Source organism: Pleurodeles waltl, chromosome 4_2, assembly GCF_031143425.1.
Source record: "Pleurodeles waltl isolate 20211129_DDA chromosome 4_2, aPleWal1.hap1.20221129, whole genome shotgun sequence".
NCBI classification, from domain to species: domain Eukaryota; kingdom Metazoa; phylum Chordata; class Amphibia; order Caudata; family Salamandridae; genus Pleurodeles; species Pleurodeles waltl.
The window spans coordinates 50,665,156-50,681,603 of record NC_090443.1 but is presented as its reverse complement, the minus strand read 5'-3'; the positions used below and the strand labels follow the sequence as shown (position 1 = coordinate 50,681,603).

At 43.0% G+C, this 16,448-nt stretch overlaps 1 protein-coding gene across 2 annotated transcripts in view; it reads left to right on the top strand.

Annotated features, from left to right (window-relative positions):
- The first annotated feature begins 1,536 nt into the window (after positions 1–1,536).
- SARNP (SAP domain containing ribonucleoprotein) overlaps positions 1,537–16,448 on the top strand; it is a 432,317-nt gene continuing 417,405 nt past the window's right edge. For both annotated transcript variants that reach the window (XM_069230612.1, XM_069230611.1), the window contains exon 1: positions 1,537–1,666. In XM_069230612.1, coding sequence (XP_069086713.1) covers positions 1,634–1,666 — 33 coding nt within the window. In that variant the 5' untranslated portion in view covers positions 1,537–1,633. The remainder of the gene's footprint in view (positions 1,667–16,448) is intronic.

Genomic DNA, 16,448 nt, shown 5'->3' with positions numbered 1-16,448 from the left:
AGGATCACGTATATATCCAAATGATTGAATGTAGTAGAGAGGGAGGAATAGTAGTTGAAAGTTCAACTAAAGGGGGGAATGTTACTGAAAACCTGGAAAGAGAAGGCCCATTTTTGCTAAAGCAAGAGTTGGGAGGAAAACGTGCAGAATCATATGTGCTCAGAGAGAAATACAGGCCCCGAGTGTTCATGGCATCCAAGTAAAAGGCCAGTGCAGGAGACAGAGAAGGGAGACAAAGGCATAGTTATCCACAAAGCAGCTACACGTAGAAAGGCCTAGAAGCTTGCAATAATATAGTTACAGGAAAGGCACGCATTTCAAATCCACGTTAATGAGGAAAGGGAGTTTCTGGACAGGAATGTAAAAGCTTTGATGCTAGAAGGTCAGCAGCTGTGTGAGGGAGGCCAGACAGTCGGGGAGGGCTCCAAGCCTGGAGTTAGGAAAGGAGGAGCTACAGACAGCCTTTAGAACGTGAGATAAAAGGTATTGCTGTTTTTCAATAAATGTGCATGTGATAGATATGTAACCTTCGCTTTTCTGCAAATGTGTAATTAGACGCTTTCTCATGAGAAATGCGGCTTTATGCTGACGAAAGGAATGACACAATGTACCACGTGAGCGCTTAAATCAAAATGCATGACAAGTGATAAGATGCATTCAAGGTAGCAAAAGTATATAAAAAGGGCTGCTTGAGTTGATGATTTTGAGGGCAGTTTCAGACTTAGAGCTGTGCTGTCCTCCCGGCCGTTATTCATAAATGCTCATATTACTTGCCAAACTGAATCCTGTCTTTCTTTATTCGTGACCTGCCAACAACATTTGTAAATAAGTAACTTTCATGTAATGCTCTTCCGTTCTATTGTAAAGTGCTCTGACACCTCTGGGTAATGCCTGTGCTATATAAAAATGCATACATAAATAACCTCACAACACAAAGAAAGAGGAGGTCTAGCTATAACCCCATTCATCCCAACAGAGATTGTCATTAGTCCATAATGTCACCCATATGACTCCAGAGCAGGGGTCTCCAACATTTTCTGTAATAAGGGCTACTTATGTGCAAAGAAAAATCATCCTGACCTAATATTATTAGTGATCATATCAGACAAGATTACATTTTTTTTAAACCAAATATCAGCTTATATATTCTAAAAATACACACAAATACACTCTTTTCGATTGACTGGACTGCATACAGGCAGGCTACTAACAGGCAGCTGGAGAGCTACCAGTAGCTCACGAGCTACTCGTTGGAGAAGTCTGGAGTGTATCTCCCTCACCTTGGGCCATATGTACGAAAGCTTGTTCCCATAAACACAGATTGGGTAAAATCCTTTGGTACATCTGCCCCCTTGTCTTTCGCGTGGATCCTTCTTCTCTTTCAACTGCCCGCTCCAAAGCTGCTGTGGGCGGTGCCTTGATCAATCACCTGCACTAATGTTGTCTAGTACACGTGAATCTTCTCAATACTCTGAGCGCTGCGCAGGATCTTCTGGGACTGGTGTTTCATGCTCATAGTGGTTTGTTATAAGTGGTCGACGGTGTGAGCAATGGGGCCTCTGATTGGTTCAGATGCTGAACACGGACGGCGGTCATTGGTGGAAGTGAGCAGAGTGCAGGCGAAGCAGACAAGATGGCGGACACCGTGGAACTCCACAAGCTGAAGGTGCGTGAGGGTAGTGCGAGTTGTTTCTCCGTGGTGTGGGGATATTCCTGTACTTGAGCATACCTGCAGTGATCTCGTGAACTTGGGCTACCCAGGGGATATTCTTATATGTGTGGTGGTAAAGGGGCTGTTGGCACTGGGTGCAATGAATGAGTCTGTCTTTGGAGTGTGAGCAGCATCATTGTAATGTGTTAAGGGAAAGCTAGTTCTTGGTAGCCTTATAGTCTCCCTTATGTGTGTTGTTGTAGGGGCGATCGGTATGCTTGGTTCGTTCTCACAGTTGTTGAAGGGATAGGATGAGCTATCTCCACTCGTTGACTTGGGGGTAAGATAAATATATCCGCATATTAAATTACTCGACCTGATTTGCCTTTAAACAATTTTAGCCGCTGTGTATGGCTGAACTCTATAGTGGGAAGGTGGCAGTGTACGGTAGGAGAATATGGGGGGCTCATTCGCTGTATGCTGTACTGGCAGGGCCCCCCTGCCTTCTCTTGGTATGTTCGGAGAGAGCTGCCAGTGTCTGTCCAATGGTGTGAGTGGCAGCCTGCATGTTCCTTGTTGAGTGAGACCTTTTCTTGGGATTAGGAGCGCTAATTTTCAATTGGTATTCAGAAGTACACCTTTTGCTTGTTGGGGCGTTTCGCAGAGACCAAGAGACTTTTCGGAATGTGCATGGTGATAGTGGGGGGAGGGGTAGCCTATAAATCATATAATGCATTTTTAGGGCTTTATTCCATAGCACCTTTCTTCCAAACCATGCCATACTAAAGATGTTACACTAGATTTGTAGGCTTAATCAGCCGTGAATACTGTGTCCCACCGTAATTGCGTTCCAACTGCCGCCCGGAGTAAGAAAATAACAACTCACTTAGTGAAATCGTGTTAAGACCAATGATCCTGCCCGGTAACCACCTATTTCCCCATCAGTTAAAGAAAAGGTCCCAATCTAGGCACGCCCTTTACTAGTTCTATGGTAATATTTAGGGTCCTTAAAATGGCCAGATAGCTCATGCTAGAAACGTCAAATCTGTTTTGTCATTGTACCTGAATGTGCTAGAAATAAACACTATGTTATAAATATGAGCAGGGCCCACAATACTGGGATTGGTAGCCGCCCCCCGCCCCCCCGCAATCGTGCCGTTGGAAGTCCTGCTAGTTGAAAACTAATTGAGACATGATTTTTAATCCTGCCCTTCCCAATTGACTACATTATATTCTGTTGGTCAGTTATATTTTGAATGTATTCCTCTGCCTCATTTTTTGCACGCCTGTCTTTGAAAACAAACTGAAAGTTACATGTAAGTGTGGTGTAACAAAAAAAAAAAAAACTAGACTGGATGCTATCTGGGGAAGGAGAACCGTGTCCGTCTCATTGTCTCGCCAAAATGTGACCTGGTGGTAAAGTAATTGCCCTTGGAGCAAGTTGTACTTTGTCTCCTTCATTAGCTGCTCTAAAGGGGTAGGTGCTTCTTAAGATGCGCTGCGCAATACCTTTCCCCTTTGCTTTGCAGGACTCAAAGAGTGAGAGTTGAACACTGCTGGCCGACTCACTGTGCCCCAAAGTCGGCTTAAAAAATGCTTGTACACCAAATATGGCGAGCTCGATGTTATCAGGGAGAGCTGTTTTTAGCACCTACTGGCCCGGCCTGACGAGAGACTCGCTGACAAATATAAGGTGTTCTGTTCATTTCATAAAGTGAAAGAGCAATAAAGATGCCTTCAAATTTTGTTTTTTTTATCTTGTCGCATTTGCTGTGTGTTCAAATACATAGGTCATATGCCAGATTATGTCTTCTTACAAATTGCTGCTTATTTTATTATGGAGATTTGTGTTTACAAAAATGTCTGACATTTGTGCTGGGGTGTAGGCAGTATCAAATTAAAGGTTATAGGGTGGCAGTTATTTTCTAACGCACAATATTTAAGTAGTTTTTAAATGAACTGTACAAATATTCCAAAATATATATTTCAGTAGTTAGGAAACCACTTTTTAAATGCTGAAGTGTGTTGAAAGCACAGATTTTAATAGGATCAAAACTATTTGTGGGCTGGATTTTATATTATGCCTCGATCAAAAGTTACTTTATGAAATCAGACAAGAGTTTTTGTACAATATACATGATGAACATACATATTTGAAGGTCCTCTTATATGTGAAAATGACGACTATAAAATAAAATATTTGCCTAGGATCACGCAATTTGTGACCAGTTTATATGACAAGAGCATTAGTTACCTGCAGATTTAGTAACATTTTTATGATTTTTCGAGGCCTGCTTATGGATACTCTAATCCTCCTTATGAGTATTTGCTTAGCAAAAAGTGGGACATTTAGTGTCACACAACAGGTCTGTGTGAGCAATGAGACAGACCCTTCAAAAGTAGAACTAACCATCAGGAAATGGGGCGATGTACCACCCTTCTTGGGATGATGTGGAAATCAGTAGCTATTTGGGATATAGCCACCATTGTGACTCTCTTTTACCACTTATGTCCCAGGACCACAGTACTAGTGCACTCAATTTGTATAACCAGGTTTCTCCCTTTGGGCACTTGACTCGCTCAAGATAAAAGAAAAGTAGCAAAGGCTTACCGTAGGAGCTGGTGGGGTGAAAAACCTCAGACACAAAACCTATCAGTAAATAACATTAACAAACATGAAGGTCTGGTCAGTATTTACCTTCAAGAACGAAAGGGACTCTACCAGATTTGTAGATACATTAGTTAAAAGTAAGATAAAAACAAAGCGTTGTGGGTGCAATACACCCTTAAATGTTTTTATAGTTGTAGTATTGTATAAAATTGGCCTGTGTCAGTGTTATGCTGTGGTGCTGCAGACATATTGCTACTGCCATGTTAAGGAATCCTGGAAGATTTTACTCGTGAACCACATTTTTTATTTTTTGGAAAGGAATAAGAAATAATTACAATCATACATCATTTAAGCCCACAATATACACCATCACAAAAGGAAAAAATTAATGCATAGCCCAGTTAGCCTGGAGGAGGGGAGCTTCCCTTCTTGTAAATTAGGGGGAGAACCAGATCAAATTGAATATTAATGGGCCAAAATCCAATCCTGAAATTGCCTCCATATTGCCTTCCCTTTATTCCTAGCCCCCCTCCCCTTGCGCTCGTATAGTGCCATTTCCAAATAAAAAACAGATAATAATCTACGCAGCCATTGCTGCCAGGACGGTGGGCGTGCGTCCAACCATGCAGAAGATATATATATTCGATAAACTGCCATGGCCACACAGATAAATGCTCTATGGTGTCCCTCCGTTTCCATCGTGACCCCTAGAGTCATAATCTCTGGGGTAAGGTCTAGATCATGCCCCAAGATCCCTTTCAAAACAGATTGAATACCATCTCTCAAAGTAGTTAGCTCCCCACAAGTGGCAAACATATGTACAGTATCTGTTCCGAATGTCCCGCATCTCGGGCAATTTGTTCCTGATGTGCTCCCTCATTTGGCAAGATGTACTGGGGTATGGTATAAATCGAACATGGTCTTATAATGCTGCGCTTGTAACGACGAGGAGAGTAGAATGGTATGTCCCAATTCTAGTGACTTAAAGAAGTTGCTGCTCCCATCGACCAACTTGTCTATCCACCTCTCACTGTACTTCTCCAAGTCATCAGATTGTTCTGCCATCATCAGTGAATATATTGATCTAATCGATATATCGGGCTTCAGCAGAATGTCATCCAACAGTTGATTGCTACCAAATCCCTGCGCCCCTCCTGTTTTTTTCCCCAGATAGTCCCGTATCTGTAGATATTTAAAGAAATCCCTTTGCTCTAAATCATATTGCTCTTGGAGATCTCCAAACGTCTTAACCCCAGTATTGTCAAAAAAGTCCCCTAGCCGTTCTATGCCTAGGGACGCCAATTTTTCCATATATCTGTCCCTAAACACTTCAGGAAGCAGTGGATTATTCTTTATTATAGTGTAAAGATTAAATCTACCAAGCCCATTCTTTTTTTTGCCATAATCGCCAAACTTTATAAGCCGCCTCTAATACCTTATATCGAACTTTCTTATAAAATCCAGGTTCATGAAATGTTAGTAAATAGCCATTGGCTGCTATTCCCACCCGTAATTCATAGATAATAGGACTGTCTTCTGCCTCGCTCTCCTCTTTCTTAATCCTCCATAATGGGCGCATATACTGAAAAGCTGCTGCCATTTGGTATTATTTCATATTGGGTAAGGACCATCCCCCTCTTTCTCGTGGAAGAGTCATATATTTGCTTGCCCTTCTACACTTGCCATATGCCCAAATAAATCTCATGATCAATCGGTCCATCTCCTTAAATCTAGAATTTGTAAAGCTCAATGGTACAGTGCGAAATATATACAAAAGTTTGGGAAGGAGGATCATTTTAACCAGATTGCATCTCCCCATTCTAGTCATATGTAGATTATTCCATCTGCACATATCCTTTTTAGCTTTCATGAGTATTGGATCTAAATTCAAGTTAATGATCTCATCTACTTTTGGTGTAATGTCAATACCCAAGTACACTGCATGTTCAACCCTCCGATTATCCTGAGTGTTCACATATTGATTTGTCAATAATTGCGTTTTAGTTCTATTTAACAAATATCCAGAAAACCTACCAAATTTCCTTGTCACCTCTTCAACTTCTTTTAATGCCAAGTCCGGATTGGGAGTTATAATGGCTATGTCGTCCGCATATGCTAGGACTTTTGTATCCCATCCATGCCTACATACCGGTGGAATCCTACTGCTCTCTTCCAGCTGTCTAAGCAAGGGGTCTATAGAGCAAACAGCGGAGGGCATGGACAACCTTGCCTGGTACCTCTCCTCACCTGAATACATTCTGACTGTCCCCCCATTAATTGTATTCTCACTCCCGGTGACCTATATACAGCCTTTACTGCTAAAGTAAATTTCTTCCCAAAGCCATAGTGTTCCATTACATACCAAAGATATTTCCAGTTCACCCGATCAAATGCTTTCTCCGCATCTAATAATGCGACTGCCATGGGGTCCTTTGCCATTGCTGTAGCATCAAAGAGCGTGACCACTCTTCGAACATGGTCAGTAGTATCTCTCCCAGGGACAAACCCATGCTGTCTAGGTGTAACCAATTTCTTGATCACCGAAGATAACCGGGCGGCCAGTATTTTTGAGTATATTTTAACATCGCTGTTAATTAGTGTAATTGGCCGATATGAAGCCGGATTCTGTGGAACCTTCCCTTTCTTTAACAAAAATCACTATATTAGCCATATCCCATGATGGTGTGGGTTTCCCGCCACTCTGTACCTGGATAAATAGCTCCATCATTATCGGGAGCAGTAATGCTTTAAAAGTTTTATAGAATTCTAAGGGGATCTCATCTGGAACTGAGGCTTTCCCAGTTGCAAGCTTGCTCAGTGCCTTATCTAATTCTGGGTTACATATTTGTTTTTCCATATCTAGGTGGTCCTCCTCCGTTAGTCTTATGATCTTATTAGTATTTAAAAATGTTAACATTTCTATATCTGAGAATACAGATGTGTCATTATATAATTCTGCATAATACCTCTGAAACACCTTCCTGATTCCATCCACATCTGAAACTATCTGTCCTTGCCAATCTCTAATCTCTCTGATGATCCCGGCTGCTGTTTTCTGTCTTGCCCTTATTGCTAGCCGGTGTCCTGATCTTTCTCCATAATCATATCCATCTGAACGTTGCACAAGGTTTTTCCCTGCTATTTTTTGTGCGGTAACCTCATTGATTGCTGCTTTCGCTATGGTAACCTCTTCCTGAACCTTATTTATGTCTTCCCCTGTTTCTTTGGCCAAAATCAATTGTCTTTCTGCATTCCTTAGTTTAGTCTGCAGGGCATTTATTCTAATTTGGGATTTTTTCTGCCTCTTGAGGGTGAAGCTCAGAGTTTCCCCTCGTATTCCTGCTTTCAAAGTATCCCAGACCATCTCTACTGAAGCTGACCCCTGATTAAATCCCAAAAATTCAACTATCCACTTTCTCATATAACTACAGTATTCAGGATCCTTGAGAAGCACTCTTTCGTATGTCCACCTCCTGACCTTATGCTCAAACCCATCCAGCTCTAAGTCAAATACTAATGGATTATGATCTGATATAATTCGTGGATATAATTCCATCCTTCCACTCTTTAAGAATTCAGTTGATATTAAAAAATAATCAAGTCGGGCTAGCTTTACATGAGGAGCAGAGTAGTAAGTATATCCGGGGTCTGGGCTACATAGCTTTATCCAAGCATCCACCAGACCTAGCTCTTTTTGGATACAAGCCATTGCCCTAAATACCCGAGGCTTACGTCCCTGATATTTCTTGGTTGTGGGTGTTAATAAATTCTGCAATCCATCCCAAGAGCCATTAAAATTAAAATCACCACACAAAATATAGGGAGGAGACCACCTTGTTAACTCTATAGGAAGTCTATCCAATACTGCTGGGTCGTCCCTAACTCCCCCATAAACAGAGCAAAGTGTAAAGCTGCCCTTCCCATAGCCACACTCTATGATCACCCATCTCCCGTTCCTATCGGGCTTCTGTCTAATGAATTTTAGTTTATTAGTCCGATCTAAAATTGCCACCCCTTTAGTTCTGACATCTTGTCCTGTGCAAGAAATCATTCTCATACAAAGTGTCTTGAGAATTTTGGAATTTTTATATTCGACATGTGTCTCTTGCAGACAATAAATGTCTGCCTTGAGAATTTTTAGATCTTCGGGAAGCTTTCCTTCTTTTACAGGGATCATTTAACCCACATATATTAATTGAAGCAATTCGTAGCCTAGTCATTTTCTATATTTCTTCTTTCTTTTTCCCTTCTTCTCCTCCCCCTCTTTCTTCAAAGTCGCGCTGAGTCCTGAATTCTCTTTCCAATTTCCTCCCCCTGTTCCTATCCTTTTGCTTCTCTTCATTTTGCTCCTCTCCCCTCCCTTTGGCCTTTCCTTTCCATTTTGCTCTCTTTTTCTCCCTGCCCCCCTCCCAACCTTTCCCCACCCCCCATCATACTGAGCAATCAGGCCCCCCATGGCCTGATCGTGGTGCTGTGCGAATGTGGGCCTACCCACCCACCCATCCCCCGATCTCCCTTTTGGCCCTCTATATTCTTTCGCTTCAATTTCTGAAGTGAAAATTTTTACTTTCCCATTCATTACTGTTTTAAGTCGAGCAGGGGCCAACAAATAGGCCTCCCCTCCTTTGTCTGAAAAAGGTTTAATGAGCTGTCTGAGCCGCCATCTCCGTTCGACAGTTGTGTGGCAAAAATCTGGCCGGATAAAAAAGGTAACCCCTTCCACACTGCGTGGGTTATTAGGGCGAGCTTTCTCAAAAATCTCTTGTCGCAATAGGTAGTTGCCAAAATAAACCAAAATAGCTCTAGGATACTTAGATTCTGCCAGCTGAGCTCCCTCCCGCCGAGTTGCCGGAAACCTATGGACGCGCTGAAGCTCATTCTCCCAGTCCCAATTACCCAATTCCGGGAAAGCCCCACGTAGGAGCTTAATCATATAACTCCGTATATTGTTTCCTTCCAGCCCTTCGGATATACCCAGAAATCGTAAATTGTTTCTTCTCAGTCGATTTTCAAAGTCCTCCAATTTCCATATTACATCTGTCAATTGATCATCCGTTGCTGCACTCTGCTGTTTTAGGGCATCGACATCCTCTTCAACTGCCCCTATCCTTTTGTCCATCATGCATAGCTTAGCTTCAATCTCTGAGCACGACTTTGCAACCTTGCGAACTGTTCCCTGCAGTCGTTTCGTAGCTACTCTTGCGCGCCGGCTTTCAATCCTGGTCTCTGTTTGAAATTCTTTAATTGAATTATATATTGACTGAAGCATCCCTGCCTCGGCGCCCACCAAACATACATTTTTTGCAGAACTTCCTGTATCTCCTTCTATATTGTTCTTGTCCGGCCCCTGTTCATTTATGGTAGGTGTGTCCATTAGTCTAATGCCAGAATAGTCCCACTTTAGAGACCTCCCCCCCGTAGCTGTCATATTTTCCAAACCCTCTTGAAGATTGGGCTGTGGTTTGGTGCATTTCCGCTGCCTACGTAGCTGCCGTACTGTAAGCTCATTGCTTGATGATTTATTTCCAGTTTCAGAGGTTACACTACTGCCGGATTCACTAGAGCTATGCTCACCTCTGCTGAGAGCGGATTTTAGATCTTTTTCAGTTTCCTTATTCCACCCTTTGGGATTTAGTGATATCTTCTGCAGTTCTCCAGTATCCAGTGTAGGTCTTAGGGTATTTGTGCCCCCTTCCCTGGTTTGATTCTCCGGTTGTTGCACTAGAGGCTGTGGTTGTGGTTGTGATTGAGGCTGCTCCTTTCCGGTGTTGGAGCCCAGCACCTCCTCTCTTATTCCTGTATTACTATCTCTGACCTCTGGCAGATCCTTACTACCTTGTGTATCTTTGATAAGGGGTTCATTGTTTTCAATAAGTCTTTTCGCTACTAGTGTCTGACTGGATAGTTCCTACTGCTGATGGACTGACTTCGGAGGGGAGGATTATATGCTCAAGAGAGCTGTCTCGTGCCCCTCCTGTGAGAAAGGTCATAATAATAGATTGACTTTTATCTTTTCCATTAACTTCAAGCGAGGGGGTAATACTGTCGTTCGTCTTTGCTTCTCTCCCTGTGCCAGGCATATTTTTCCCAGTTGATTTACCTATTGTCGACATGAGGCGCCTATTCGCTCCAGCTAGATCTCCTTTATCTCTTCCAACACGTGTTATTTTAGATCCATCCGACTTGTCCCCAGAATTCCGGGTGTTTTTAGGTGCCATACTTCTTTTCAGGGAATAGGGCAATGATCTCATAAATCCTACCCTTCCAGCTACTACTGCTATCACGTCAAATATTGCCCGATTAATTGCGCTCCTTACAGGTTGTGAGGGAGTGGGAGTGTGTAAATACATGAATGTACCGACTTGTACATCGAACAACATTGGGGAAAAAAACCTTCTCCTTCTCCTCCTTCTTCTCCTTCTCCTTCTCCTTCTCCTTCTTCTTCTTTTTTTTTTTTTGATTCCACTAAATATATCTCAATATTCTCTCCCCTCTGGATATAAGACACAAGTTACTTTGATTAGTTGTCAGAGAGCCTCTATTAACGCCCTGGTGCCTGGCTCTCGTAATTCTCCCACTCCTCACTTGCCTGGGTATTGTCAAACAGTGCCCATGGAGGTCGCTCCCTCGCCGCGTTCGTCGTTTTGGAGCCCAGCTCCGGGCTTCCAGGTTTAAAGGGCCATCACGGCCCAACCTCGAGAGGAGTCCAAACCACAAACGGGGCTTGAGCCGTCATGCTGCTCGCTCCGTCCTGTTTACTCAGCGCTGTTCGAGGTGCCGCAAGCCAACACCTCCTAGCAGCCTCCGTTGTAGGCAGCTAGCGGCTCCTTTCTCCGTGGTGCGCGGTCCGCACCGCGGAACCGACTGCCGCCTCGGGGTTCCAGGTGTGCGGGGCAAGCAAGCCTCGCACTCACTCAGCAGCCATATTGCTCTGAACTCCCTGAACCACATTTCAAAGAAGTCCGTGGTGCACCTCCAAACATTTGCTGGCAAATTTAGTTTTGACCCTGGACACTACTTTCAAGTTAAGGCAGAGTCAAGTGTCCCTGGAGATCTACACTTTAGTAAAGAATGAACTACTTTTATCTAAGTGGGGTAGATGCATTAGGCCAGTTTCCTTTATGGGGTTTCAAAAGTACATATAATTCTACAGACTTATATTGCTAAATCTACGGTTGCTGGCAAGATTTACCAGTAGCAAAAGCCTGGGCATGGGCACTACAGTTAACTTCACTAGGTCCTTCAAAAAATTGTGATGTGGCTTTTGAGTGCAGTTTAAAAAATGTATCTGTCCAGAACAATTTGGGCTAGAATGAGTGTTTAATATGTTCCAGAGTAGGGTCTTCCTCCCCTAGTCAGAGGAACCAGATGCAGAGACACTTTCCGGATCTTCTGAATCAGAGAAGAGGTGTAAATGTATAATCTGGTGGGGTGACAGTGTAGGCTCAGCCTGGCAAGAAAGACACGCAGCTTGGATATTTTAGTTGTTCTTTCATCTTAGTCTGGTAGGCGGTAGGGATCCTATGGCTTTTAGGCAATCTCAGTATCCAGAGCTGCCAGTCAGCTGTGTACTTGTGCAACTCTTGTTGGAATAAGGTCTGCTTCTCATGAAGCACATCCACGGAAAACAAGCTAAGATTCACACAGGCTTTCCACACTTGTACTGAGTCCAGAGGAAAAGTAGCTTCCCAGCAGAACTTCCACTCCTATCATGTTTTTTTTTTTTTTTTTTTTCCTGCAGCTCTACACAGCCCTCCTGGTATTCAAGGTAGGACGCAAGAGTCAACTGGTAGTTCTGCTTTGTTTACAAGTACAATCATTCTTCAAACCCTGGACACCTTCACCCATAAAGATTATAGTTTTCATGTGAGCGACCTGGCAGGAGTGAGGTGGACATGCTCTCTTGTCTAATGTGGACATAAAAAGGCCATCATCTTGTGTAAGGAGCAGTTCAAATACACCCCAGCATTTACAAAGTCCATTGTACACTACTCACACACCCTTCATACATCCACCCTTGATGAAGACACAACCTTAGTTAGGGGTAGAGCTAGTAGATAGTCTCACACACAGCTATCAGGTAAATTTCTGATGCCACTACAGACCGTGACTGCAAATCCTGGGTTGATGTGGCAGTTACTACTTTGGCTCAAAAGGCTTACTTTTTTGTTTACCCAAAGTCATCAAAGCACAACTCTGATCAACGAAAAAGTAATAAATGCGTCCATCAAAAGGTCTTTCCTCCCAGCTGCAATGCGTGTGTTTTGTAGTGTGATAGAGACTGCCTGACCTTTTGTGTGTCAGCTGCCTGACTTTGTTATGGGGGGGTGAGGTGTGTTGAAGGCAGGTTATGTTTAATGGGGGTGCTGTTTGCTCTTGATAGTTTATGGCTTCTTGTACCTGTTGGTCAAAGAAAGGGTATGTTTGTGCTTTGTAGAGAGAGATTTGGTTATTCGCAATTGTGGACTTTACCTGCCCAACAATAAATTGGAGATACCATTTGAAACGAGTACTGTGGCCAAAGATTTTTTTTGGGAGGGGTGCAGGGAGTGTGGGGGGGGGGGTCGCTTTTTGAAAGTGTTTACTTAAATACAGATTGCGTCTCACAACAGCATTGCCTTTTGCTAATACAGCCTTCAACAAAAACGAAATGTAAACCTAAATAATGTATTGTAGGCATAGGAGAATGTTTTTTTTTTTTTTTTTTTTTTTAAACATTTTTTCACATGTTGAAACATGTAGCATTGTAATCTTTTCATTAACTGATTGGACCGAAAGAAAATAATTTATCTATCAGGAGTTTTGAATTAAGCTTTGCTGCTGCTGAATGGTGATACTTTATCCCCTTCGCTGCCAGGCCTTTTCCCCCTCCTGTGCCGAGCCTTTTTTTGGCTATTTGGGGCAGTTTGCGCTTAGGCCCTCATAACTTTTTGTTCACATAAGCTACCAACGCCAAATTTGCATCCTTTTTTTCCAACATCCTAGGGATTCTAGAGGTACCCAGACTTTGTGGGTTCCCATGAAGGAGACCAAGAAATTAGCCAAAATACAGTGAAAAGGTTTTTTTTAATATATTTTTTTTAAATGGTGAAAAAAGGGCTGCAGAAGGCCGCTCGTGGTTTTTTCCCTGAAAATGGCACTAACAAAGGGTTTGCGGTGGCAAGATCACCATCTTCCCAGCTTTCAGGAACTGGCAGACTTGAATTGGAAAACCCAATTTTTCAATACAATTTTGACATTTTACTGACATTTTACTGGGACATACCCCATTTTTACTATTTTTTGTGCTTTCAGCCTCCTTCCAGTTAGTGACCAAAATGGGTGAGAAACCTATGCTGGATCCCAGAAAGCTAAACATTTTTTAAAAGTAGACAAAATTCTGAATTCAGCAAGGGGTCATTCGTGTAGATCCTACAAGTGTTTCCTACAGAAAATAACAGCTGAAATAAAAAAATATTGAAATTGAGGTGGAAAAAAACAGCAGTTTTTCGCCGCGTTTTACTCTGTAACTTTTTCCTGCGATGTCAGATTTTTGAAAGCAATATCCCGTTACGTCAGCTGGACTCTTCTGGTTGCGGGGATATATAGGGCTTGTAGGTTCATCAAGAACTCTAGGTACCCAGAGCCAATAAATGAGCTGCACCTTGCAATGGGTTTTTATTCTATACCGGATATACATCAATTTATTTGCTGAAATATAAAAAGTGAAAAATAGGTATCAAGAAAACCTTTGTATTTCCAAAATGGCCACAAGGTAAGGTGTTGAGAAGCAGTGGTTATTTGCACATCTCTGAATTCCGGGGTGCCCATACTAGCATGTGAATTACAGGGCATTTCTCAAATAGATGTCTTTTTTACACACTGCCTTACATTTGGAAGGAAAAAATGTAGAGAAAGACAAGGGGCAATTACACTTGTTTTGCTATTCTGTGTTCCCCCAAGTCTCCCGATAAAAATGGTACCTCACTTGTGTGGGTAGGCCTAGCGCCCACGAAAGGAAATGGCCCAAAACACAACGTGGACACATCACATTTTTCACAGAAAACAGATGTGTTTTTTACAAAGTGCCTACCTGTGGATTTTGGCTTCTAGATCAGCCGGCCCCAGGGGGGCAGAAATGGCATAAAATAAATTTGATCCCCCAACCCCTCCCCCCCCCAGAAATGGTCTAAATACAATTTACCCCCAGGGGCGCGACCCTTGCCTAATGGGTCGCTCCCCATCTCTAAAAAAAAAAAAAAAAAACATTTTTTTAGCCCTGGCGCCTAGAGGTAAATGGCCTAATAACAATAGGCCCCTCCAGGGGTTGCCTAAGGGGTCGCTCCCCATCTGTAAAACAACAACAACAAAAAAAATCCCCGGTACCTAGTGGTTTCTACCCCCCTTGGGAAGGACCCTTGCCTAAGGGGTCGCTCCCCATGCGTGAAATTCGCGGGAAAAAAAACAAACTCCCTGGTGTCGTAAGAATAGGCCAAAGGGGGCAGAAATGGCCTAAATATAATTTGCCCCCTAGGGGAGCGACCCTTGCCTAAGCGGTCGCTCCTCACCTCAAAAATACAAAACAAAACACAAAAATAAAAAAAATGATCTGGGTCCTAGAGGTTTCTGCTCCCCCCCCCCCCCCCCCCGGGGCAGATCGGCCTAATTGTAGGCTGATCTGCCCCCAGGGGGGGGGGCAGAAAAGGCCATTAAAAAAAATGCCCCCCCCCCCCCCCCCCCGGGAGCGACCCTTGCCCAACGGGTCGCTCCCTCATGCCAATTTCATTTTTAAAAAAAAAACATCCCTGGTGTCTAGTGGGCGTTTTGACAGCCGGATTGCTTGCAATCCGGCTGCCAAAATGCTGAGAGAGACTTCAAAGGGAAGGAAATAACTTTCCTCCCCTTTGCAGTCTCTCGGCCTCCTCCACGTGATCGGAAGAGAAATGCTTTTGATTTTCTCTTCCGATAGCGCTGGAAGCTGAGCTTCCAGCGCAATGGGAGGAGTCCTTGTGACAATCCTCGCGCGCTGATGTCTCGGGAGTGGAAGGGGAAGGGCTTCCCCTTCCATCCCAGCCTTGGGGTGGGGGGTGGGGGGGAACCCCACAGAGGGAGCGCTAGCACTGTGCCTCAGGACGTATCCATTACGTCCTGGGCACAGAACGGGTTATGGCTTATTCGCTCAATCCCGTACCATTTCTGCAATTAATGAGTATATTGAATTATGTTTTTCTATTGCTATTTTGTCTTCAGTTTTTTTTATTTTTTCCCACACCTGACTGTAACTTAATCATTTGGACATGAACCCTATTTCTAATTTATTCCATCACAAAGCGTGCATATATATATATTTTTTCCTTCCCTTCAGTAGTAGTGATGACAAATTTCCTAGCAGTCGTAATGGAAAGTTTCAATTCTATTAAGGACACAGAAGTGAGGATTAAGCTTTTTATTTCTCCATTTATTTGTCCAGCAACCATTAAGCTCTAACTTGACAAACTACAAGTTCCATGAGTCTTTGGGAGGAAGCAAAACTTTCATCCAATAGGGGCACTGCATTGTCCCTTAACTACCACTGAGGATCGTCTTCTCTCCTCTTTCTTCATGCGAACACAGCAGTCTCCTTCTAAATCACTCTTGCTTATTTTACAATCAAGTAAACAGTAATCATTTAGCCAAATTATGAAAGTGTAACTCATCACATTGCAAACGTTATCAGAATCAAAAACATCAATTTTGTCCAGACTTCAACCGAACTATGCACACTAAGAAGCCCACCTTACAAACGTTAACATTTTATCTCACTGGGTGGATATATAATGTAAAAAACAGAAAGGGAGGTATGGGCTAATACTTGCCTCTGTGACCTTAATAGAATTGAAACTTTCCTTTACAATTGCTAGGAAACTTTTCATTCTACGTCAGGACCCGGAGGTGAGGATTAAGCTAGTTCAAAGCTTATCCACCACTAATGTTGCCAGATTGGTTTAAAATAAAACATTTTAAAAGTAGAATTGGAAGACCAGTCTGGAGCAAAGGGAAAATGCTTTAGAGGCTATAGCGCCCCTCGCCGAATGCCCTCCAAAAAGAGAAACATCAATCCCCACTTCCTGCATGTCCGATCTGGCAACAGTAGGGGAAGAAACCACTTTGTGAGGTTTAGTTAATGCAATTACGAGCTGTCGCTCCCCTGGAGGACAAATACCTTCT